Source organism: Oncorhynchus nerka, linkage group LG19, assembly GCF_034236695.1.
Source record: "Oncorhynchus nerka isolate Pitt River linkage group LG19, Oner_Uvic_2.0, whole genome shotgun sequence".
Classification (NCBI taxonomy): domain Eukaryota; kingdom Metazoa; phylum Chordata; class Actinopteri; order Salmoniformes; family Salmonidae; genus Oncorhynchus; species Oncorhynchus nerka.
In genome coordinates, this window is record NC_088414.1 from 29,193,742 (window position 1) to 29,221,411 (window position 27,670).

The following is a 27,670-nucleotide window of genomic DNA, read 5'->3' on the forward strand; positions in this document are numbered from 1 at the left end:
CAGACGGCAGAAGTATGGTATTGAAGAATCTCTGAATAGAACATGTTGCCACTGTGCTGGGATTCATACTCTGGACTTCCTTGAGTGCCCTGTTAGGGTGAAAGGGGTTGAGGTGTCAAGGATCAGGGCTGTACAGCAGATCTTCAATGTGGAGACGGTGAAGAGAGTTGAAAGGGCAAGAGGCCTTTGAAGATATGGCGGTGGATGCATTGCAACCAGTTGCTGATGTTTTAAATCAATCAAGCGAACTGTCCAAGAAGGTGGACAGATCTGCAGCTGATACGTTTTTGGTGCTCCAAGACTTCACAGCAGAAGCACTGCATGGACTATTGTCGCTAGGAAATGTTCCGCCCTCACAGAAGACTTCTGAGCATGTGTAGGATCTGATTAGAAAATGTTGTTTTTTTTACAAAAAAAGCAGGTAGATTTTGTTAATTTAAAATACATTTGTATATTTACATTCCCCCCCCACACTATTTCCTTTTCGGAATCCTTATTATCCACCCGCACAGTAGGTTGTGGATTGCACATCCAATTATTTGCAAATGCCATTACACTATAGAAGAGACACGTCTTCGTGCACATTTTTTTCATTAAAATACAGCACTAAACATCTTAGTTTGATGTAAAATTGAACAACTAAGACATCTTCCAAATTAGTAACAGATTTCGGTTACCTTGGAAGTGTATACTGGCTACGGTGTATCAAAATGGACAAACTGTACTATTGTCGCTTTTTTAAGTTAAGGTCAAGGGAGTATGCAAACAAACTTGTTCGGTTAGCCGCCAGCTGAACTGAAGCATGCTGACGCTGTCAAACCGTGCATCACTACAAGCTAACATTGGCTGCATGAGCTCACATGTTCCCACTGAACATTTGGCAAAATTAAAGCATATTTGTACAAATAGTGTATTTTACTAATGCATTTGAACAGTTAGTACATTTTCAAATAGTTAATAAGGACTACAGCACTGGAATGAACAAGGACAATTTTAGCAATGTTTTATCCAGTCATTTCAAAACAGACAAAGTCTATGAAAAACAAAATGTATTATAATACAATTTTATTTCAAAATAGACTAAAAACAATGTACATATGAACATTTAAGAGCTGTAAAGTTGAGGCACTTCTACAAAAACGTCTACAGCGCCTGTCATTAAAGGCTAACCAAAGATGTGACTGCCAGGGATCAAAATGGGATTTTGAAGCTAGTCTGTCCCCTAAAATCAGATAATTGGTTTTCCATAAATATATTTGATCAGACATTTTGTTAATTCATACTGTATGCCCAACTAGATCTGGACAATATCAGAAAAAAAATCCATATGATAAATTGACTGAAAAATGGCTAAATGTAGCTTAAATGTCACATATTTCATAATTTGACAAAATATGGTTTACAGGAGACAGCTGTTAAAGACACCAGGAGCTAGGAAATGTTGTCCAAGACAAACGTTTGTCTGTGATCTAATAAATCTACAAGTCCGTGACAATATGAGGCACAACAATCTGAACTTATTAGTCAATTAATGAGAAGTTCAGATAATGTAAGGTTGATGTACCATCTGCATGTCAGTTGAGTCTACACAAGAGAACAAAGCAGAAGTGTTTGGCATGCTGGGAAGAACACTAATACCTTGTCTATTGTTATCATTCATTATGGGGTGACCAATATTTGCCCTGCCAACAGGTAGCCCTATATTTGTACTTCTGCAACTCTGGTCTTCAGACTTTAAAGCCACAATTCCTTTGAGGACTCCAGTGTTTTACCCAAAAGGCTCAGACTTTTCTCTTTCCATGGGTGCCTGTGCTTCTGCAACTCTTGTTTTCAGACTCAAAGAACACTTTGCTTTATAATGGCTTTAGAAAAGCTAAACATACACATTGTTTTGATTAGAAATTATATATTTTGATTAAATGTTTGTAAGTAGAATAAACAATAGACTAAACTCGAACTTAATGGAAGACAAGGATTAAATACAATTTTCCCCAGCATATATTTGTTTTGAGCGTCCCTTGTTTCTTTAATCGTTTGATTTGTTGAGTGACCTGTATAAGTATACAAACCCTCTTATACGAGACATTTTTTATCAAAGGAATAAATTGAATTCACTTTTGGACATGGCCCAATGAGAAAAATTTAAATGTGATTGTACTGTGAGCACAAATGACATCAAAGGCCTTATGATAAGGATGAGAAATATAAGTAATAATAAAGATCAGGGATTCACAGGTGATGAATAAGTTAAACATGTTTATTTCTCTTTCTATTTTTGAATGGACTATGCCAATTGTCATATACAGGCTAACATTACTTTAACCCCAACACCACAATTTGTCACATTCCCATACCCCACAACACCTTATCTAGGCGGTTTGCTATCAAACACCCACTTAACAGTCACATTTACCCTGGCCAAAAATACTAACCCTTTCCCTTTTAGCTCATCCCATCCACCCACCCAGCTCTCCCAAACACCTCTAAGCACCATTCTACTTGTTCAGGCCTATTCCAATGCCATATATGACAGATTTCCAATTCTACAGTCCCCTTTTGGAGGGGGGGATAAGGTGTTCTGGCAGGTCAGTGGGAAGCTCGTGACCCTCAAGCTTCACCTTGATCAAGTGATTGGCAAGGGAAAACTCTTCGTCGTCCAGGAAACCGTCCTTGTCTACGTCAGCCAGCTTCCAGATCTTTCCCAGCACTGTGTTGGGCAGCTTGGACTTCACCATTTCCTTCTTGGCCATGGCACCAGACACTTTGCCGTTGACAGGAGACAGGGTGTAGAAGATCTCATCGTAGGTGGGTTTGTCTCGTGCCACTACCCACTCCAGCTCATCAATGCCCTCGCCTGCACCCTCGCCGTAGCCATGGCCGAAGGGCCCATTCATGGTGCCCTCGAAGGCACCACCTTGGACTGACTGGCTGGGCATGGCTGCCTCCTCCTGGCGGACGAGGGTCATGAGTTTGGCGATGTCATTGGCTAGCATGTCCTCAACGGCCTCCAGCAGCTTGGGCTTCACCACCTGGAACTTACTGAAGTCCTGGTTTGCCAAGATCTCCTGTGTGTTCATAAAGTTGAAGAGGTCAGGGGAATTCTAGTCAAGTAAAAAGGTATCTGCAATGCTCATCACTACTACCGCTATCATTACTTACATGGCCACTTTGGTTAACAGAAGTACTACCTCCACTAGAAAAATAATGCATATTTATGTACCTGCATCTTAGCTAGTTTGGGGAAGTCTCCAGGTGAGATCTGGTGCTCTTTCTCAATCCTCGTGTAGATCTCCCCCAGGTTGGCGATCAGCTCCTTCTTCTTATTATCCTTCCCAAACATATTGGGCATCTCCTTCTTTAGAGAGCTGATAATGTAAGCGTGGACCTGGAGGGAGGGAAGACTAAATCACATCTGGACCACTGATCAATTGATTTCAGCACAATGAGGATGATACAATAATGCAGTATAGTAATTGCTTTCTGAGATTAATGTTACTGTTAACAAGCCCCAACATTTGAGACCTAGGTCTCACCTTGGCGAGGCGAGCCCGCTTGATGAGGTCATTGAGCTTCCTCAGAGCAGCATTCCGAGGCAGCCCCTGAATATCCTTGAAAAGGTCCTGTTCCTCAGCCTCAAAAAGCTTCCGGTTGTCTGGGACCAGGAGCGGCTGAGCCCAAAAAGAACCGATATACACCCGGATCACCTCTGGAGTGCCAACAATTTTACCAAGAGACCACATGAGGGCGCCATAGACCCTCATCAGCTGCTGCGTACCAATCTGGTCAGCCTTGTTCAGAACCACCCGCATCTTATCCTCATGGTTCTTCAGGGCGCGGATCACCTCAGAGAATTCATCTGAGATGTCCAGCTTGTGGGCGTCGAAGAGCAGGATGATGCGGTCAACGCGTTCTGCAAACCACTCCAGCACTGCAGCAAAGTCATAGCCTGAAGAGAGGAAAGAGAATTGTTCAAATAAAAAAGGGGTGTGAAATCTTCAAAACATCAATGTGAACTAAATCCTTTTATCAAAAAGGTTATGATTTAAATCATATGAAAATTGTGTGAGACGCGTTCAAACAAATTCCAGTCCAATAAGTTTATGGCATCTGATTATGTAAGGAGTGGAAATATTCACATAAATCAACACCAATTTGATTTCAATTGGTGTGAGCTGCTCCTAGTAGTCCATGGGCCACCCACCAAAAAAAGGCTTCGGAAAAGGCATTCTGTGACCCAGGAAACATCATTACGTAGATCAAAGTTGTAAGTTTAACATCAATAGTTTTAGATCTTTAATCAAAATTATATGATCCAATATGTTAACTATATACAGTGATTTTCTGAACAACATTTTGGGGGGTGACCGTTAGACTAGACCATAGTAAGAGTGTGGTTGTTTCTCTATGCAAATCAAACTCAGATTCCAGCTTATCCTGTCTCCATGGTCTCTCTCCACACAGCAACAGACACCCCCCAGCTACAGAGCCAAAAACAGGTATATTTCACAATGAGACACAAAATGTGTTTTTCCTGTGCCAGGAAAACCTTAACCAAACACCCTCCATCTTCCTCTTCTCAGTGTGACACCGACACTGACCCTTCACCCATGACCTTCTGAGCATAGAAATGGATAAAGCAGAATCCAGTTCATTGTACGTGACACACCTAGTAAAGCCTTATGAAATTGATGTGATGCAAACGAATTTGGGCCTCACATTTCACCCTCATGTTCTAAAAGATCGGCATCAGGTCTTATTCATAGTTGTTTTCTGGAGCACAATGTTGAACACTAGGTCTAGCCTACATAAAACACAACAAAAATATAAAACATGCAACAATTTAGATTTACAGTTCATAAGGAAATGAGTCAATTGAAATACATTAGGCCCCAATCTATGGATTTCACATGACCGGGACTGGATACAGATATGCATTGGATGGTTGATTGTGGCATGTGTAATGCTGTCCCACTCCTCTTCAATGGCTGTGCGAAGTTGTTGGATATTTGTGGGAACTGGAACAGGTTGTTGTCCACGTCAATCCAGAGCATACCAAACATGCTCAACGGATGACAACTGGTGAGTATGCTGGCCATGGCAGAACTGGGACGACTTCAGCTTCCAGGAATTGTGAGAAGATCCTTGTGCCGTATAATTTTATGCTGAAACATGAGAGTTGATGGCGGCAGATGGATGGCACAACAATGGGCCTCAGGATCTCATCATGGTATCTCTGTGCATTCAAATCGCCATCGATAAAATACAATTGTGTTCATTGTCCGTAGCTAATGCCTGCCCATACCATAATCCCACCATGGGGAACTCTGTTCACAACGTTGACATCAGCAAACCGCTCTTCCACACAACGCCATACACAGCTCTGGTGGACATTCCTGCAGTCAGTACTCCAATCGCACACACACACACAACACGAGACATCAGTGGCATTGTTGTGCGTGACAAAATTGCACATTTTAGTGGCCTTTGTCCCCGGCACAAGGTACACCTATGTAATTTGGTTTAATCATCTGCCACACCTGTCAGGTGGATGGATTATCTTGGCAAAGGAGAAATGCTCACTAACAGGGATGTAAACATTTGAGATAAGGTTTTTGTGCATATGGAAAGATTCTGGGATATTTTATTTCAGCTCATGAAACCAACACATTACATGTTGCATTTATATTTTTATTAAGTGTGTAATTAATATACATCTCACTCCAAATAGAAAATGTTTAAGCATTGGTTTACAAACATTCAAAAGGAAATAAGAAATTCTTGGTTCTGAATGAGAACAGACGCTTTATACATTAATTTGTCCCATCATACTTGACATTCACACTTATCTTTTAAATGAACGAAAGTCCATTCTATTCACTCCATTTCTACGACAGGTTTGACTTCGCCCCACACAATATCCTCCCCTGAATGACAAACAGGAAAGAGCCTTTGGCGCATTAATTGTGCAGCGGAGAGACACTGGGACCACAAAGAGACCTCTTCCTCACCTCTGTTTAGAACAGTTATTTATTTGTTCATTCTGAATTGAACTAGAGGGCAGCAGGGCACTGACTCTGCCTTGACACGCTGTGCTGGAGACTTAAAAAAAACTGTTTAAAGGGAAAGGCCACTATTACTATCAACGTCCACAGTTTTTAAAATGTGCTTGGGAAGGACAATGCAGAGAACAGTCTGACTCAGCGTTCCATTTGAGCAGCGAGAAACAGCTGTCTTCAACCGATCATTGTTTCTCTCGCACATACATTAAAGAGATCCATTATAAAATGGTGCAGAGCTGTTCTTTTATATGCAATAGCTAGGCTACTTAAAGCCTAGTAAAAAGTAATTGATTAAATCACATTTCTGCTGATTAAACCAGAAGAGAAGCCTGTAAGGCGTCGACCTGTGTACGTAGAGCCCGATCTTCCTCTGTCGAAGGATTGGTGCTCGACTAATATCACTTTACCTAATTGTTGTGTCTATAGATTTGTTCAATGTTGTGTTAGTATGTATGTACAGTTGAAGTCAAAGTCTACACACACACACACACACACACACTAGCCAAATACATGTAAACTCAGTTTCACAATTGCTGACATTGAATCATAGTAAAGATTCCCCATCTTAGGTCAGTTAGGATCACCACATTATTTTAAGAATGTGAAATGTCAGAATAAGAGAGAATGATTAGTTTCAGCTTTTCTATCTTTCATGACATTCCCAGTGGGCCAGATGTTTACATGCACTCAATTAGTATTTGGTAGCATTGCCTTTAAATTGTTGAACTTAGGTCAAACATTTCAGGTAGCCTTCCACAAGCTTCCCACAATAAGTTGGGTGAATTTTGGCCCATTTCTCCTGACAGAGCCAGTTGTAACGGAGTCTGGTTTGTAGGCCTCCTTGCACACACACACACACGTTTTCAGTTCTGCCCACAGATTTTCTATGGGATTGAGGTCAGGGCTTTGTGATGGCCACTCCAATACCTAGACTGTTGTCCTTAAGCCATTTTTCCACAACTTTAAAAGTATGCTTGGGGTCATTGTTCATCTGGAAGACTCTTTGCAACCAACCTTTAACTTTAACTGATGTCCGGAGATGTTGCATCAAAATATCCACAATTTTCCTGCTTCATGATGCCATCTATTTTGTGAAGTGCACCAGTCCCTCCTGCAGCAAAGCACCCCCACAACATGACATTGTACTTGTACCGTGAAGCACGGGGGTGGCCATCTTTGTCCCCATGTGCAGTTGCAAACAGTAATATGGCTTTTTTATGGCGTTTTTGGAGCAGTGGCTTCTTCCTTGCTGAGCGGCCTTTCAGGTTATGTCGCTATAGGACTCGTTTTGCTGTGTATATAGATACTTTTGTTCCTGTTTCCTCCAGCATCTTCACAAGATCCTTTGCCGTTGTTCTAGGATTGATTTGCACTTTTCGCACCAAAGTACATTCATCTGTAGGAGACAGAACGCGTCTCCTTCCTGAGCAGTATGACGGCTGCGTGGTCCCATGGTGTTTATACTGCCGCACTATTGTTTGTACAGATGAATGTGGTACCTTCAGGCATTTGGAAATTGCACCCAAGGATGAACCAGACCGGCCTTGGCTGATTTCTTTAGATTTTCCCATGATGTCAAGCAAGAGGCACAGAGTTGGAAGGTAGGCCTTGAAATACATCCACAGGTACATCAGATGTTTCTAAAGTCATGAGTTATTTTTCTGGAATTTCCCAAACTGTTTAACTTGTTATGGCTGCAATCCCCCTATCGGGTTAAGTGTCATGAACATCCGCTGAATAGCATAGCGCTACATACAATAAATATTACTATAAATATTTATATTCATGAAATCACAAGTGCAATATAGGAAAACACAGCTTAGCCTTTTGTTAATCCACCGGTCGTGTCAGATTTTGAAATTATGCTTTACAGCGAAAGCAATCCAAGTGTTTGTGTAAGTTTACCGATCGCACGATAAAACATTAAGTACACTTCTCATCAGGTAGCTCGGTCACGAAAATCAGAAAATTAATCAAATTAATTATTTACCTTTGATGATCTTCGGCTGTTTTCACTCACGAGACTCCCAGTTACACAAATGTTCCGTTTGTTCCATAAAGATGATTTTTATATCCAAAATACCGCCGTTTGTTTGTTGCGTTATGTTCTGAAATCCACAGGAATGAGAGGTCACGACAACGCAGACAAATTCCAAATAGTTTCAATTATGTCCACAGAAACATGTCAAACGTTTTTTTATAATCAATCCTCAGGTTGTTTTTAAAATATATAATCGATAATATATCAACCGCAAATGTCTTTCACAGTAGGAGGGTGGAAAACAATGGCTGTCCAAATTCTGTTGCGTAAGCAAAACTCATGTGACGACTTGACGCGATGTTATCGTTCTGGCTCATTTGTCAAAATAAAAGCCTGAAACTATGTCTGAAAACTGTTGACACCTTGAGGAAGCGATAGGAAAATGAATCTGGTTCATATCCCTTTAAATCCAGCAAAGGGAGGCTATGGAACATGGAGTTTTCAAAATAGAAGCCACTTCCTGTTTTGGTTTTCCTCAGTTCTGTTATACACAGACAATATTTTGACAGTTTTGGAAACTTTAGAGTGATTTCTATCCAATACTAATACTAATAATAATATGCATATATTAGCAACTGAGACTGAGGAGCTGGCCATTTACAATGGGCACCTTTTCATCCAAGCTACTCAATACTGCCCCTGCATCCATGTGAAGTTAAAGGCACAGTCAACGTAGTGTATGTAAACTTCTGACCCAATGGAATTGTGATACAGTGAATTTATAAGTGAAATAATCTGTCTAAACAATTGTTGGAAAAATGACTTAGGACATTACTTTGTGCATGACACAGACTTGCCAAAACTATAGTTTGTTCACAAAAAAATTTGTGGAGTGGTTGAAAAATTAGTTTTAATGACTCCAACCTAAGTGTAAGTAAACTTCCGACTTCAACTGTATGTATGGATGTAAGTTGTTTTGTCAGAGCCAAGAGTCAATTAAACAGTACAGTAGTTTGTTAGGATTGTTATTCACTAGGATAATAAGCACAGTAAGTAATAAGTTGGCTTTAGTGAATCACAGGAAATTATTCTTCCGTCAGTCTGGGTTTTGTGTCAACGTCAGCAGGATGTGTGATCTCTGGACCGATCCAATGAGGGCGTTACCTGGCAAAGTCCACGAGAACAGCTCCACTTATCTCTACTCCCTTTAAGGAGGGATGTACTGGTAATAAAGTCAGGGATGTCAAATCTACACCGAGAAGATCAAAAAGCACAGCAGGTCACAATTCTTCATTTAACCTGAAGGTTAATTGTTGCCACACCACATTGTAACTGAACAATCAATCTCTGGTGAAATAAAGTTGAACACTTCAAGGTGAGCTCAATCACAAGAGAGAAAGAACATTCTGAATATTCAACCTTACCTCTTACCAGCCAATCAACTGTATGTCAGGCCCACCCAAAGTCTGTTTCAAACAATGGCATTATTTATCATCTTATTAACTTTTCTGCCTGATACAGATAGTCAGGGTCAATTCTGCTTGTCTTGCAATAACTAAAAGAGTTGAATTGCCCCCAACCTTGGAGCCAATTATTGGTGGAGGTGAAAGTGAACCTAAATGGAAAGAATTTCTCAGTTGTGATTTCCAGCAGCACAGTTAGCTAATCATCCAACATCAGTGCCAAACCTCTAATGCCCTTGTGGCTGAATGGAAGCAAGTACCCACTGCAATGTTCCAACATCTAGTGGAAAGTCTTCCCAGAAGAGCGGAGGCTGTTATAGCAGCAAAGGGGGGACCTTGGATGTACACATAGCTAACAATAATATGCATGTCAAGCTCTCCTGGCTGAAATTAGTGGAGAGAACTACTGGCACACAGCTTAGACACTCATGCATACCCCACAAGTCATGCCACCAGAGGCCTCTTCAAAGTCCAGAGCAGACTATGGTAGGTGCACAGTACTACATGGAACTCTGTTCCACATCAAGTAACTCAAAGCAGTAAAATGAGAGATATATAATGTATATATATTTTTTAAATATATATTTTAAACACCTTAAGGAACAGGGACTGTGAAGCAACACATATTGGGCACACACTTAATGTTGTGAATGTATTGTAATGTTTTAAAACATTTATAACTGCCGTAAATTTTTCTGGACCCTAGGAAGAGTAGTTGCTGCCTTGGTAGCAGCTAACGGGGATCCATAATAAATACAAATACCAACTCCATATTAATGCCCATGAATTTGGAATGAGATGTTCGACGAGCAGGTGTCCACATAGCAGATACACTAATTGCCAAAAATATCAGCAACTATCTGCTATGAACGCACGCATGGAGTTGAGAACAATACCAAACTAGGGGAGATAATTTCTCATTTCAAAATCATGTAATAATAGAGAATGTGGCACTGCCTAGGGTGAGAACTACCACTGTATGCTGAGCTGGTGGAGAATGTCTGCGTCATACCTATATGAAGCATAAGTTAGAAATTTGAGACAATCCTTGCAGGGCTCAGAAAGAGACATACTCAGCTGTCTGTCCGATAGGCGCATACAAACAGGCATGCTGCTAGGCACCTACACAGCTTACTCAAAATACTGTCCAGATAGACATCCACACATTCATAACCTATTGTCAGTGCATTCCATCAGTTTGGCTTAGATATTAACTGTGTAAATCATGTCTGAACTTAATAAACCATGCAAGTGAAACCTGATCCATGTGGGGGGGGGGGGGGGGAGAAAGAATGCTTTCAAAGACTGACAGTTAACCACCCCCTGCCTGGCATCACTTCCTACTATGTGGTCCTACTGACGTGTACTTGCTGGTCATGAGGTCATGAACACCGCTAGCCTTGTCATGAGTTACATTACTGGTTATTTAGTACATGGTAGTCCAACAGCTCAACTCCTTCACCCCTGACAATAGGCAGGGTCATTATCAATGTCCTGGTGGATAGAACAGGAGACTGGGTAGTATAACATCTAATAACTATCTCCTCTGTGTCCCCTTGGGAAATGGCTAGCTTTTCACACTAATGGGAGTCATAAGCATGGCATCCCCTCTCCAGTTAATAGAAAGGCTTGGAACAGAGGAAGGATCTAGGAATATGTTCATGGAATGGAAATTAGAATTCCACAATAGAATGGATAATTACTTATTTGTTGGCACAGGGCCTGTTTTTGATGGAACATGTTGTTATCCTGTATGGCCTGAGGTCAAATGATTCATTGTGGGATGTGAGTGTGTGAATGTATGCATTCGTTCAACAAACTAAAAAAACTGAGCTTAATACATTTCAGAAATATAAAAGAAACAGGCATAGCGTGGTGGACATGAACACTTTCTCCTTTAAGGTTAAGGAACCAGCCACGTTGCATAAGCTGTTTGTTGTCACTGGTTAACCACATGGGTTCAAATCTCTTCCAACTCACTTGCTGACAGCAGACACAGCAACCCCTTTATTACCAGCCTTAATTTGCCAGGAATTGTCTAAGCGTGAGAGAGAATGCCCGTGACACCCGAAACCGGGAGAAACCTTGGGAGTCACCGAGGAGGACCTTGAGCATGTATACAGTAAATAATGAACGGTCTGTCTAAGTGAACCTTGCAGGACATGCTAGAGTGGCAAGGACATCACCCAATTCACCTGCCGTACCTTCACAGATACAGTAGTAACCTAGATTCACTACTGTAACCCTGACGCAAAATAGCAGTGTCCTTATTTGGAAAAGTCCTCACTCTAGCACCCTAAAAGAAAAGGTAGCTAAATAGCCTACTCTTTTTTTCCATATAGCCTAGTCAAGAAGGCCATAGTATTATGATTAACAGAATTGTAAAGCAGCCGTGGAGCTGAACTAGTGGAAGACTTGAGATTATTAACTGCCCTTGCCAGGTTTGAGCCAGGGCAAATGAGACAAGTATCACTTTGAGGCAGATAAAACAGTTATTTTTTGTTGTTGTAGTGTGTTAAGTGAGATGTAGGCATTGGTATGAGGATGAAAAAGGAAATTCATCAGTACCACAATGCCTACTCTCCACCATAATAACAAGTTAACTAATGTAAAACGCATATGGGTTAAGAACTTTTGAGAAAGCACACAGTTTGAAAGATATGGCAAATAGAAATTAAACCGGATGGACATCAGAAATAAATGGGAGAGGAAGGACAGGAGTACAGCAAAAAAATAGAGCTACTGTAAAATACCTCCAGGCTGTGTAAGGGCTATTTGACCAAGGCGAGTGATGAGTGCTCCATCAGATACCCTGGCCTCCAGTCACCTGACCTCAACACAATTGAGATAGTTTGGGATGAGTTGGACAGCAGAGCTTGAATGAAAAGCAGACAAGTCCTCAGCATGTGAGAATTCCTTCAAGACTGTAGGAAAATTATTCCAGGTGAAGCTGGTTGAGAGAATGCCAAGGGTGTGCAAAGCTGTCATGAAGGCAAAGGGTGGCTATTTTGAAGAATCTCAAATATATTTAGAGTTGTTCAACACTTTTTGGGTACTACATGATTCACTATGTGTCATTTCATAGTTTTGATGTCTTCACTATTATTCTACAATGTAGAAAATAGTAAAAAATTAAGAAAAACCCAAGTGTCCAAACTTGACTGGTACTGTAAATTTAAAATAAGTCCCATCTAGAAAATAAATCACTATTCTCCTTGGTAACCCGGTATTTCCCAGAAACCCGGAAGTGTCATTCAAAATAATTATAAAACATAAATGTCTGGAATTGATTAGAGCTTTGATCAGCATGAAAATTCAAAACTTGATTCTACTTGAGCCTGATGAGCCATTTACAGTTGAAGTCAGAGGTTAACATTATGACCATCGAGGTTCGAGCCACTCCACAAATGTCTTGTTAACAAACTATAGTTTTGGCAAGTCGGTTAGGACATCTACTTTGTGCATGACACTAAATTGACTGTGCCTTTAAACAGCTTAGAAAATTCCAGAAAATGACATCATGTCTTTAGAAGCTTCTGATAGACATCATTTGAGTCACTTGGAGGTGTACCGTACCTGTGGATGTATTTCAAGGCCTACCTTCAAACTCAGTGCCTCTTTGCATGACATCATGGGAAAAATCAAAAGAAATCAGCCAAGACCTCAGAAAAAAACAAAACAATTGTAAACCCCCACAAGTCTGGTTCAGCCTTGGGAGCGATTTCCAAAATGCCTAATAAAGGTACCACGTTCATCTGTACAAACAATAGTGCACAAGTATAAACACCATAGGACCACGCAGCCGTCATACCGCTCAGGAAGGAGACGCATTGTCTCCTAGTGATTAACATACTTGTACAAAAGTGCAAATCAATCCCAGAACAACAGCAAAGGACCTTGTGAAGATGTTGGAAGAAACGGGCACAAAGGTATCTCTATCCACAGTAAAACGAGTCCTATATCGAACTAACCTGAAAGGCCGCTCAGCAAGGAAGAAGCCACTGCTCCAAAAGCGCCATAAAAAAGCCAGACTACGGTTTGCTACTGCACATGAGGACAAAGACCGTACTTTTTGGAGAAATGTCCTCTGGTCTGATGAAACAAAAATAGAACTGTTTGGCTATAATGACCATCGTTATGGTCGGAGGAAAAAGGGAGAGGATTGCAAGCCGAAGAACACCATCCCAACCGTGAAGCATGGGGGTGGAAGCATCATGTTGTGGGGGTGCTTTGCTGCAGGAGGGACTGGTGCACTTCATAAAATAGATGGCATCATGAGGGAGGACATTTATGTGGATATATTGAAGCAACATCAAGACATCAGTCAGGAAGTTAAACTTTGGTCGCAAATGGGTCTCCAAATGTACAATGACCCCAAGCACACTTCCAAAGTTGTGGCAAAATGGCTTAAGGACAACAAAGTCTAGGTATTGGAGTGGCCATCACAAAGCCCTGACCTCAATCCTATAGAACATTTGTGGGCAGAACTGAAAAGGTGTGTGCGAGCAAGGAGGCCAACAGGAGGAATGGGCCAAAATTCACCTAACTTATTGTGGGAAGCTTGTGGAAGGCTACCAGAAATGTTTGACCTAAGTTAAACAATTTAAGGGCAATGCTACCAAATACTAATTGAGTATGTAAACTAACCCACTGGGAATGTGATGGAAATAATTAAATACACGAGCCCAAGCCCAAATTATTGTGCCATTATCCAATACATGGCCAAAATGATATAAGCTACTGCGCATTACGCACAAAAAAAGCCAATAGATGTAGCTAGCTACACTACATGACCAAAGGTATTGTGGACACATGCTCATCAACAGTCTTGTTAAAAATCATGGGCATTAATATAGAGTTGGTCCCCCTTTGCTGCTACAATTGCCTCCACTCTCCTGGGAAGGCTTTCCACAAGATGTTGGAATATTGCTGCGGGGACTTGCTTCCATTCAGCCATAAGAGCATTAGTGAGGTCGGGCACTGATGTTGGGTAATTAGGCCTGGCTCGCAGTCGGCATTACACTTCATCCCAAAGGTGTTCGACGGGGTTGAGTTCCGGGCGCTGTGCAGGCCAGTCAAGTTTTTCCACACTGATCTTGGCAAACCATTTCTGTGTGGAACTTGCTTTGTGCACGGGGGCATTGTCATGCTGAAACAGGAAAGGGCCTTTCCCAAACTGTTACAGAATCATCTAGAATATTGTATGCTGTAGCATTACGATTTCCCTTCACTGGAACTAAGGGGCTACGCGCTTCATTCAGCACTTGGAAGCCCCGTTATGTGAGCTTGTGAGGCCTACCAGTTTGCAGCTCAGCCGTTGTTGCTCCTAGATATTTCCACTTGACAATAACAGCATTTAGTTACCCGGGGCAGCTCTAGCAGGGCAGAAATTTTACAAGCTGGCATCCTATGACGGTGCCACATTGAAAGTCAGAGCTCTTCATTAAGGACACTCCACTGGCAATGTTTATCTATAGAAATTGCAAAGCTGTGTGTTATATTGTATACACCGGTCAGCAACAGGTATGGCTGAATGAATGAATATATATATGCACTCTTGGGTAAAAAAATGAAACTAGCTCCAGTAGGCTAATCTGAGTGTGAACTATTATAGGGACTGGAATTACACACATGGTTCAAACTATGACAAAGCAGAAGAGACCATGCGATTCTGGTGAAGCACGAGGCCTACAAAGTCACAAGTATAGGTTAGCAAAATTGAAATATAATAGGGCCTAATTGTATAATTAGTAGGCTGACGCACACACATAATATTTCCCCTAACGTTTTTAGCCTTCCTCGTTCTCTCCATTGTTGCTTCATTCATTCATTCCTGCTTCCAGAAGTTAAATATGTTTGTCCTCATCTTAATTCGAATGACATCCTTGAATAATATAGGACTAGAACTAGATGCAGAAGACTCACTTCTTTTCAGGAAGATTGAATGGTTATGAGTCTAAATAAATAACTGCTATAGCCTACCGCCATCACGGGTTCACTCCTTTTAACGTACCTGAGTTTTATTGGGCTGCTGTATTTACCATTAGGGAAAAAAAGAGCTTGTGTCCCTCTTCGAATGGTCTATTGGTGTAAGAAAAATCATGTCCAGCAAGCTAGTCTAGATTTTCTGCATGGGACTCCGAGAGCTAAGGAGCATTTGTTAAAGAGGCCAGCAGAGCACAGGTGCTTGCACAAGAGAGGATATAAGTTAAGCTTATTATGCATAACCCGTAATTAAATAAAGCTAATACTGCATTGAATTCATTACTGGAAAGGGGTAGGCTAGAACATTTGGAAAGTATTCCGACCCCTTGACATTCCACATTGTTACGTTACAGCCTTATTCTAAAATGGTTTAAATTTACACACAATACCCCATAATGACAAAACATAAAAAGGTTTAGAAATGTTTGCTAATTTATTAAAAACGGGGGTGCAACTCAATATTACGTTTTTTTATTTTGTTGGCTCAGTGTATATTTAAGCATTAAGCACAGAGGGGTGTGGTATATGGCTGTTCCAATACACAACGCAACGCAGAGTGCCTGGATACTGACATTAGCCATAGTATATTGGCCATATCCCACAAACCCCGGAAGTGCCTTATTGCTTTTATAAACTGGTTACCAAGGCAATTAGAATAGTAAAAAGTAATTTGTCATTCCCGTGGTCTGATACACCACGACTTTCAGACAATCATTGAGGGTTTGAACCACCCAATTTATAAACATTTGAATAGCAGGACACTAAAGTTACTCCACTGAAGAATTAGTCTGTTTGAGTAGGTTTGAATCCTAAGCAACCTGCATACACGTTGTTTGAAGTACAATAGACCAACAAAGCTGTTGTAGGAAGTCAAAGCTGTGTGCTGGAAAACCTTGGTAGAGCATGGGTGGAGTAGGCATTGTGGTGCTCATGTGAATTTCCTATTTTGTTTAAGACGGATGAGTACTTCTCACTTTAAAAATTGTTTTGAATATCAATGGTTTTTACATCGGAAGGTGATTCCATTATAACACAGCAATACATAAGTAAAAATACACAATGACAAATGGCAACAGAAATAGTGTAGTAATTCATATTTATGTAATATTAAAATAACTGATTTTGCAGAGGGATGCGAAAAACCAGAAATCCATTTCAGCCAATATGGAGTTAACTGGAAAAAAAGACAAATTGAGCAAGCTCCTGGAAAATAAAAATAATCAATATGTAGCCTATCCATCAACCATTTACATACATTATTGACAGTCACATTAGGTGGCTCTGAGAGCAAGGCATGAAGTGGCACAAACCGCTCTGTGTTCTGCGCCAGCAGAGTGCCTGTGCTACTTCTCCCCATGACATCCTAGTCACCCCACTCGATGGAAACGACTTGGGATACACCTAGGGGACGGCACCGGTGTGGCAGATGCACAGATTTGGTCATCCAAAAGGTTTCCCGGGACAACGGTGGTCTTCTCTGATATCGCACAGCGTAGGAGCTGGATGTTCCAGAAGATAAACTAGTGCAGAGAGGGCCTTGTGCTCCATCAATCAGCTGGTGTACGCATTTCAGGGAACACAATCCACCACCCTGCCACAAAGCAGTGTGTCCCTGGGATGTACCGTAGGGGTGGAGTGCATCTGGGAATTCTTTATACTTCTATTGGTCATTTAAGCTAGGACTCCGGTACACAGACGGGAGCACTACAGTAAAGTAGATGGTAATTCACCATAATGTTGGATGCCAACTGCCGATAAACTCCACAGAAGAAAAGGCGGGGGCAACAACGCTGGTTGGTAGCTAGCTAGGGCAACAGTAGACACTGTTGGTAAGACACGCACACTAGTACACACACACACACAACAGTCCCTGTCCATTGCAACTCAGCAATGCTCTGAAGAGCCACCTAATAAGCGTGTGTCTGTGCGCACAAGTTGGGACCGGGGTGTCAAAACTATACACGAAAGAGAAATGGTTAAAACCCTGCCTATTTCTACCATTTCACATCTTAAAATCTGATTTTAAACCTAACCACACAGGTTACCTTATGCCTAGCCCCAACCATAAATTAAAACCAAAGAGCTAATATTTATGAATTTTTACAACCCATTTTGACTTTGTGGCTGTGGTAACCCTTCAGATTCCATGGCTGTAATGTTAACGCTTACAGGCTGACTACACCGCTCGCGTTGCATGTGCGAGTGTTGCAAAATAAAATGTAGAAATCTATGTTATTCAATTATTGCGCGCGCCAATAAGCGTCTGCAATGCCAAGGGCTAAATTAGAAGTTAGTTCTGACGCATATTGCGCCGTAAATCCTACCTCTCCCATCTCCTCATTGGTTTATAGAAGCAGGTACCCACTGAAAGACGAACGAGGTCTTTCAGTGGCAGTAATGCACCTAATTTGTGAAAGTTGCCAATTGCATTATAAAGTCAAGAGAAGAAAAGGCCTGGAAAAGGAGATGACTAGAAACGAGTCAGTTGACCGTTTTAGGTGTGAATTAATTGTCGGATTAGAGGGCCTTGTGAATTTCAGGTAAAATAACAACTCAATGTTTATGTCCCAGGACAAATTAGCTAACAACAGCAAGCTAGCTGGCTAAATTGCCATACATGTTTAATGCTTCGACCTGTCCCCAGATTAATTTAATTGGTTCAGAGTTTGTTTTGATATTTTAACCTGCGTGTCGTGATCGCGTTTGGTGTGGGGGGACAAAATACATTTATGCACGATAGCGCACACGCGCAGTCTGTCTGGGTTCCGTGTTATGCTGCATTTAGACGAAGGACGCAAAAAAAAAACATACCAGTCGGCATGGCGGAACAAGAAAGCATGAAAAACTGACGCCAAAAGCAAGCCAGTATGCATTGCTATGGTTATTTCAGTAAACAAACCAGTCAACATCCGGTAGAAAACAACACTATGGCAGACAGCAAAGTGGAAATATTTGAACTCCGCCTACCATGGTGGCTGACCTCAAAGGCATTTACCATTGTGCTCGCATTGAAAACAATGATATCCGGTTTGCCGTCTACCATCTAAAACGCTACAAACCCTGTCATGAACGCATTATCTTGACACTAGTTAAAACAGACAGTCTGGTGATGACAGGACACTTGTTCTTCATTCACTCAGTACTGATTGAACTTTAACCATTGCATGCATAATGCTTGGCAGTTTTCCAAAGTTGCGCATTGACTAGGAACTTTACTTAGCTAGCTGTGATTTGTTTGTGGAAGAATGCGGGATAGCTATATTGTGCCGGTGCATGAGCCGTCCATTCAGCTAACATTACAGCCTTGGTGCTAGCTAACGTTACTGGCTAAAGTTAGTTGGCTAGCCAACTGGCAATATAAGCCAAGGACGTTTGCTATGCTTTTTGTGCTTATTACACGCAAGTGTCAAAGACCAACAGTTTACACAAAAGACTTCAGCCATGTGAAAAACCTGCCATAGCAAAATATAGTTAGATTCCTTTGAATGTAGCTTGCCTCTCATCCGACTGGTGTTAACTAGCTACTTGCACTGTTAATGCGCAACTCAATTGCTTAGGTCCAGTTTTAGAACTCAGATGTGTCTGAAAAGATGTTAGCATTGTCGGAAATGCTACAACAATTGCACATCGTTGGTGCTTATTGGACAGAAATGAGCATGTGAGTGACAAATTATAAATTTAATACAAACTGTTGCACCTACAAACATATTCAGTCTTAAAGGTGGAAAGTCTAATGGTGACTAAATGGATGCTGTAGCCTAGTTTTAAAATCAGACATCTGGAATTTCAGCTAGGTTTGGGCAAAGAAATAATGTCCAACAAAGCCATTCTGTTAACAGAGCTACTCAATGAAAATGAAAACAAAAGGATGAAAGGGAAAGTAGTTTGGAGTGGGATGAGAGAATTTGTGAAGGGAGATGGGCTGACAGCATTCAATTTGGACATGTGCCACAGTCACAGGGACAATGGGGAAGTGTACTGCAGTGACCCTGCATTGACTGTGGTGTGGGTTTCCTATGAGTGTCTGTGTGGTGTGTGTGTGTGTGTTTCCTATGCGTGTTTCCTATGTGTGTTTTAGCCCGTGTCTGTGTAGTATGCATGTTATAAAGAGATAAGAGGATAGCTTGGGGAAAAACAACCAACAACCTCCTATTTTCCATCAGTGGCTAATGATTGTAGCAGAGCTTCCCCATTGTAGCCCCACTATTGCCTAATGAAAAATGTATTCTGACCACAATAACCACTCTGTTATTCAATTATAACCCCAGTTTCAATCCTGGTTCAATATACTGTCAGAATGTGAATTCAAATCCATTCTGGCCTGCCCAATTTTACTTCACCATGGTGCTCATGTGACTCGTGGGTACTGAGGTGTTCAATACTCTCTCCAGTAAGTGCATGAAAGCCCTGTTGCAATGTCCCAGTCCCCGACTCTCCCACCTAAAGTCAAGGACGGTACAGCACACCATGGTTCCACTTATTAATTCCACTGGACTTCAAACACTCATTCGATCTCCTGCCTTCAGCACTCCCAACATCAAAGTTAATTTAACATGACAAGTCTACTTTTATACCACCAATGTTTTAGTTAAAGACCAGCTATAAAAGCCTCCCCGTTTTCTCACCTACCTACCACTGCATCTCTTTTCTGTCCCCAGGAGGCTGTTTTACCCTGGGGTGACCATGCTAGCATCGCATGCTCTAGGGCACCCACAAGCCTCACAAGACTAGTCTGTTGCCCATCCCTGAAAGTGTGTGTAAAAACACATAACTAGAACTCAATGTATGCTTTGGATGAAGTCAAAAAGTTCCAGGCTCAACATTAAGTTAAACTAGCAACTCTTCCCGTCATCCTGGCCAGGAGTCAGTGTTTTGCCCTAACCATCCATCCTCCAGCCCTTTCCCTCTGAGGCTCCCACTGTTCCCTGGTCCCTGGTGGCCTTCCTCTGTCAGGACATTTATCTTGGAGTGGGATGGCACTCACACACATTGTCACTGTGTTCAACATGAGGGGGGCAGGGGCGTGGAGAGGTTCTGACATCCTCTCTTCTGCAACACACACACACTCCCAACAGGAAGTTAACACCGCTTAACACCCTACACTCTAAACAAAAAGATGAACAATTGTTTCCTGAACAAAACCACTAGGCTACATCTCCACCCAATGCACTTGCCCTAGGACCATATATAGGAGGTAGTTGTCTTCTGAAGCAGATCACACACACAGGAATTCAGCCTAGAAAACAGAGTAGGCTGTTCTGCAGTAATATAAACAGGACGGCTAAAAATACACGCTGTGTTATGCTCTGGTAATGCAACTTATTCAATTTCATTCCTCTGCTTCACTGCGGGTGTGTCCGAAATGCCTACAGTATGAATCTGCATTCTCAAGGGCACAAAAAAAAAAAAAAACGAATCATGAGACAGAATATGGAGAGATAAGATGGAGAGCAGGAGAGGAAATGAACAAGGGAGAGGAATAAAGGACAGTCATTGAGAGGGGGCAGAGAGAAGAAAGATGGGGAAGTAAGAGACTGAAAAATAGGAGGTAAAGCACCAACCTCTGCTGAGCCTCTGCTTCTCTCCAGACAGGATTCCTGGGGTGTCGATGATGCTGATGCTCTCCAATACAGCGTTGGGCATCTGAGCACACACAAACCTGGGAGAAAGATAGAGCGTTGATATGTAGTAGGGCAGACCCCATTTAGTCGAATGGTTGATTGTTTGGTCGACCGGCATTTCTTCAGTCGAGCAGTTGCAATAATTTTTTGCTAAAATCATGGTGTACCTGACACCTGTTTGATTGGTGCCTGTCTGATTGGTCTAATCCATTGTGAATGCTGTGGGGCTGGCACATTAGTGATGTGATCTATTAGTCTAAGACATGCTACTGAAATTGTATATAGTTATATCATGTAAGAACGGTGCAACAAATAAAAATGATATTATTCTATAACAAATGCGCTTTCTCCCGCATTGGATAGTGGTAGCTGTCCACGGTTCTGAAACATAATTGCGCTGTTCAATTGGCACCTTCCTAGACCATGCTGCTATGTGCATAATAGCTAAGTAAACAAGCATATTGGTGTTGAGAACCATGCGGGGGAGGTACCAACAAAGAGTTAGGAGACGAGAAAACAGCCCTTCCATTAATTGTATAAGAACAGTGAGAGGAAACCAACTTGTCTATAATCAATACCCTAAAATGTTAAGTGCCTTATATATACACAGTGCATTCAGAAAGTATTCAGACCTTGACTTTTTCCACATTTTGTTACGTTACAGCCTTATTCTAAAATGGATTGAATTGTTCCCCACTAACATACACACAATACCCCATAATGACAAAGAAAAAAACAAGTTTATGCATTTTTTCAAAAATATTTAAAATTAAATATCACATTTACATAAGTATTGAGACCCTTTACTCAGTACTTTGTTGAAGCACCTTTGGCAGCGATTACAGCCTCGAGTCTCATTGGGTACGACGCTACAAGCTTGGCACACATGTATTTGGGGAGTTTCTCCCATTCTTCTCTGCAGATCCTCTCAAGCTCTCCACAGAGTAATAGTAGAGCTCTGTCAGAGTGACCATCAGGTTCTTGGTCACCTCCCTGACCAAGGCCCTTCTCCCCCGATGGCCCAGTTTGGCTGGGTGGCCAGCTCTAGGAAGAGACTTGGTGGTTCCAAACTTCTTCCATTTAAGAATGGAGGCCGTGTTCTTGGGGACCTTCAATGCTGCAGAAATGTTTTGGTACCCTTCCCCTGTTCTGTGCCGCAACATAATCTTCTCTCAGAGCTCTACGCACAACTCCTTCGACCTCATGGCTTGGTTTTTGCTCTGACATGCACTGTCAACTGTGGGACCTTATATAGACAGGTGTGATCCTTTCCAAATCATGTACAATCATTTGAATTTACCACAGGTGGACTCCAATCAAGTTGTAGAAACATTAAGGACGATCAATGGAAACAGGATGCACCGGAGCTCAATTTCGAGTCACATAGCATAGGGTCTGAATACATATGTAAATGTGTTTTATATTTTTAATACATTTGCAAAAATTTCCAAAAACCTGTTTTTGCTTAGTCATTATGTGGTGGTGTGTGGATTGATGAGGGGAGAAGAAAAACAATTTAAAGCCCGTTTGAGTGTTTGTTTAATAACCTACTGATTCCGTGAGCACCAAGCCTCACAACACGTCGTATAAACAATTTCACAAATTTGTCTGTTATTATTATTATTGTCAATCGTTATAATAAGTAATGTCATTATCATTAGCAGGCTTAGTATAGCAGCCTTGAATAATCACCATTGAGCTGTAGAGCGCATCCTGTTTAATTTTAATACCGTAACTTAGGCCTATATTTAAATACTTATATAGGCTACTGTATCAATCAATTATTTGTTAATGTCATCACACGAGTCAGTTTCAAATGCAATCAAGCATTTTAGTTAAAAAAAATAAAGCAACCATTAAATAATTAACGTAAACAATAAATAGGCCTAAACCGTTGCACTTCAGAAATTTAATTCACAAATGAATGCAACTTTTTTCTGTAATATAGGCTTTACAAAAATTATAGTAATCTAACAGCACCTGTTTGGCATGCAGTGCATGCTCCTGACCTTTTTTTAATCTCCGGTATTTTCCACAACTAGTCAAATTTATTCCACACATCTGAATTCCCCTCTACCTCCTGAGCAACCAATAGTTTAGTTGATCCAGTTTTCCCCATTCACATTACCAACACATTTGATCTAATTTATGCTTATAAATTCAGATGACAAGTAAATTACTGGAACTGAGCTTTGATGCAAACCTACATCCTCCGACATCTTACAAGACAATAGATGAGGAGCTGTATCTGAGCTGTCCAGCTCCTCTAGAAATAGACTGACTATTGTTTTTGGAGACCCTCCAAATCAAGGCACAAAACCATATGCTACACTCAATACAACGAGCACACACACACACGTTCTGTCCACTCTGTTATAAAACTATTTAGAGAGAGAGCTCAACAAAATCATTCGTGGAAATGTTGGGCAGCTACCTAGGCCTTAACACCGGATAACAATAAACACATGACTCCTGCATGATTATTTGAACACCATGTACTTGAAGTAGCTTTAATTTTTCATCCACCCCCAGAGGCAGTCAGTACATTTAGTTGGCAATCTAGACATTTACTAGACAGACTTCTCTACCCGCTGTCAGGCAATTCAAATGTAGTAGAGTCGTGTGACGGGCCTTCAGTGGAGTGATATAGTGAACCTGTACATGAGTTCATTTTCTTAGAAGTGAAAGTAATGGCAAAAAGCAGAGCATACTGGAAAAAGTGATTTTCGCTTTCCTCTCCCTTCAATGTGACAGAGTGGCAGGAATTCCCTTATTGTGGCAGAGGTCTTTTCTTTCTAACCCCTTACCTCATCTGATCATGGTTAAAGTTTCCTTAGTGTATCTGGATGCGTGTGCATAACTCCTGACTAAACCACTCCATGTCGCTCACACAGCCACCATCATCCAATCCTAAAACATACTTGCCGGTTACAGTCATAAAATTAAATAACATAAAAAATGTAAAAAACACTAACCCCTCAATTGCAACCCTCCACATATCACTCAGCCAGAGGCAGCCCTTATCTTCACAACACACCCACCCTTCCTGGATGTTTCCCTTAGATTTTCCCCAGACCCATCGATGTTTGGTATCTTCCTCAGAGTCTCCGCTCCCTCAATTTTTTTCCCACATCTACTCTCATCCCGAATTCCTGGAGTTCCCTTGGCTCGGTTGCCAACGAACATGGTCTGTGTGTAAGCTGCAAACTCAAAAACAGAAAGGGGGCTCTGGGAGGCATTGACAGCAACAGCATACACCACCCTGACAGGTTCATCATGCATCTGGAGTACTGTTAAGGGGTTTAGGGGTTGAGAGAGGCAGCAGAGAGGGGCTGGCTAGAACAGCAAGGTTATGGATGACAGTGCTGTGCATGATTGCCAAGAGAGAAAGGAAACATTAAGAGTCAGAATGTGCTGCCTATTGTTTGAAGGAGAAACGGCTGATTCAGTACCCGAGTTCTTTCTGCCAAGGCAAAGCTGAAGTAAGGGACTGACTGGCCTTTCTGCTCAGAAAGCATGACCAGTCTACAGACACAGAAAGAGTTTAAGAACCCCTGCACTAAAATAGTGAATTAACGAGCCAAATGTTTCAGGGCAGGGGGTGACAGTCGCATAGAGCCAAGTATAAACTCAGCTGGTAAGTACCGCTATTGTAGCTTTTTATCAGCGCTTCTCCAGGAGAGCCTCACCCCTCCTTCTTACTGTTATAACCCCAGTCACCACTCCCTCCACATGACGACATTCAATACAGAGGATCCCATTCCTCAAGTGGCAGGCTAGTGTCAACTTGGGTCACACCCAAGGGAAAAGCACAACTGATTGAAAATAGAGGTGTTCTGAACACAGTGCTAAAAAAACACTGACACGTGAAATGACACATCCACCTCAACTTTCAAAGGCAATTTTAAGTAGGGGGGGGGGGGGTTGCATAGTCTTTGTTCTCACATTTCAAAATCCATAAGTGTGTGTAAGTATTTTATATATAAAAAATATTTTACACAAAGCAAAACACAAGCCTACATGTCAAATACAGCATCTGCTTTTCAACTGCCACCCAAAACGTTATTTTCCATATGCACTACTGGAATGCAGGATAAAGTGATGCACACAGTGCATGTTGTCACAAAATGTAGCTACAGTAGCACAGCTCAATGTGTAACCTAACTAATATATTTAATTATGTGAGAAAATGGAGGTGGGTCTTATTCTGTTGACATGATGATAAATGCTTGACAACCCTTCGACAGAAAAATATTCTCATCATGTAGACTAGCCTACCCACTGTATCTGCAAGCTGTTGGCTAGAGCACAAGTGCCAAGGCCAGTCCAGAGTAGGCACATTTGTCATTTAACGCAACGGTTTGTGACAAAACTATCGGTAGAGGGGAGTCAAGTGCAAGTGTTGGTTCAGGAACGTGATTTATTCTATTATCGTTTTGGTGGAAACGCACCACTGGTGGGAAAATACAAATGTTCTATATGTGGATTTTTTAATAATCACCTGAAAATCTGTCACCAAATGGATGGAAACCTAGCTATAATCCATTTGAGTTGACATTCATGTTTTTTTATGTTGAATAAATGAATGCGAAAAGGTGTATTTCCTAATCTAGACGTACTCCATAAATTAGCGCACACTACAAGTAGTATGACACCAAGATGTTGTCTATCATATACGGTTCACATATGATAAAGGTGTTGTATTCGGCGCATGTGACAAATACAATTTGAATGTATAGGTCTAAAATGGGCTACTTCCATCATGATTTCCTCAAAAATGGTTTGTGATACAAATGTTAAAATGCATGTCAAACATAGAAACCTCATGGGAGGAACTGTGAGGACTGTTGGAACAATCCGAGATTCCAAAAATATTTTCCGCTCCCACTGGCATGGAATCGCCAAAGACTGTTGCAAGTGTAATGATTCACAGAGCAATGGTCATGATTTGGCATAGTTTTAGTAAAGCAAAAGGTCCATACCACTGACAATCCACTAAAGATTATGAGTATGTTTCTGACATCAGTTATACATTAAATAAAACAATGGTTGGTCAGGATACAACATTGTAGAATTGGTGTGTAAATTACAAATTTATAAATGCCTTTTTAATGACTTGTTGCAGTTTCCCAGGAGGATAGATTACATATTTATTGGCTATTAACATGTCTTATCATGCCTTTTTTTCAAGTACTACTCTACCCTGTCTGTCCAGGTATTCTGCATGAATGTGGAAATCAATGTAACAATGAAAGCAGCACCAGTTAATAATTGATCGAACCCGACAGCCGCTTCCGCAGCTTGTACCAGGACAGAGGCTGTGTCAATGGCAATACAATTATCATACTTACAATACGTACAGTGTAATTAATAGATCACACATTTTCTCAGAGTAAGGGTAATAGTCTAGCTACTATCAGAGTTGATTCTCATTTCTTACATAAGCTATGACATTTCTTGTATTCATGTACAGAAGTTGATTGCAAGGTGATGTCAAAACAGGATGGACCTATTGACCACACCCCATTTCACTTTTTAAGAGACGACCTTAATATTTGTCATACTCCCATGACAGCTGTGTGGGAGCATTATGAAAGCATAGATTAGGGGGGGGTAGTAAACTTGTTAACTTGATCAGTCTCAGTCCAAGGACATGGGCTGAGCAGAAGTGGCTCTTAAACGTTCAACACAAACACACAGCCACTCCCCTGCATACTGTCACACACTGAACCGAGGATAATAATTAATAAAATACCAAATATGAATTAATGGAGTGAAAAAGAAAGTTGCATGATTATTCGATGATCCTCGGGCAAATATGAGAATCAATAGAGAAGAGCTAGCTAACGTTAGCTATCCACCAACAGTGCTAGTTCAGGCCATCTTTTTAATTCCCTGGCTGGGGGATTCATAAAATATTCCCAGTTTGCTGTCCATATAAGCTAGTATTTCGCTAAGTAGTTACACTGGACTGGGACTCACCTGTTAAGAAAAGCATTGCCAAAAGCGTTGAGTTTTCTGAAGGGTTTCTTGGGGTCAACTACTAGTGCGTTGCCTGGGATCAGCCCCTCCTGCTCTCCATGCATGACCGCTATGAAGGAGTCGGTGGTCGGTTCGGGCCCTATCCGCATGCCGGGGAAATCTTGCTCCATTAGATGCCGGATAAAGGTGGTTTTACCTGTAGAGTATTGGCCAACCAAGAGCACCATAGGCTTGTTGTCAAAGTCGGCATCTTCCAAAGCGGGTGAATGGAAATCGTGGAAGCGGTAGGTGTCTTCCAATGGAAAGAGTTTGGTCCTGTACAGTTTTTTCAGCCCTTCAGAGACATTTTGGAATAGTTCTGGGTCCTTCTTACCATCCCTTTTAAACATGGTGCCCAAATTCGAAAATATTGCAGATGTACTTGTTATCTCAATGCAACGGTAGATGTTCAATAAGGTAGTTGTTGATATCGCTGGATAACGGTGCGGTGTCTCTCCCCGATGAGGTAGAAAGTTTGAATTAGTAAATGTACTAGCCAGCCAGCCGGTTAGCTTTCTACGTGTCTTAAATAGATAGCTA

General features: G+C 41.4%; 1 protein-coding gene across 1 annotated transcript; it reads right to left on the reverse strand.

Annotated features, from left to right (window-relative positions):
• Positions 1-1,048: 1,048 nt before the first annotated feature.
• Positions 1,049-27,670, reverse strand: LOC115101335 (EH domain-containing protein 1-like). The gene is made up of 5 exons (XM_029620739.2): positions 27,092-27,670; positions 21,050-21,147; positions 3,534-3,946; positions 3,221-3,385; positions 1,049-3,065 (listed from the first exon to the last, which is right to left on the reverse strand). The coding sequence occupies exons 1-5, from the start codon at positions 27,478-27,480 to the stop codon at positions 2,544-2,546; spliced, it is 1,587 nt and encodes a 528-aa protein (XP_029476599.1). The 5' UTR covers positions 27,481-27,670; the 3' UTR covers positions 1,049-2,543.

Coding starts and splice junctions, on each gene's coding strand:
- LOC115101335 (XM_029620739.2), bottom strand. CDS start 27,480: ATGTTTAAAAGGGATGGTAAGAAGGACCCAGAACTATTCCAAAATGTC. Junction 21,148..27,091: donor GGCAATGCTTTTCTTAACAG/GTGAGTCCCAGT, acceptor TCTTTCTCCCAG/GTTTGTGTGTGCTCAGATGC. Junction 3,947..21,049: donor GAAGCAGAGGCTCAGCAGAG/GTTGGTGCTTTA, acceptor TCCTCTCTTCAG/GCTATGACTTTGCTGCAGTG.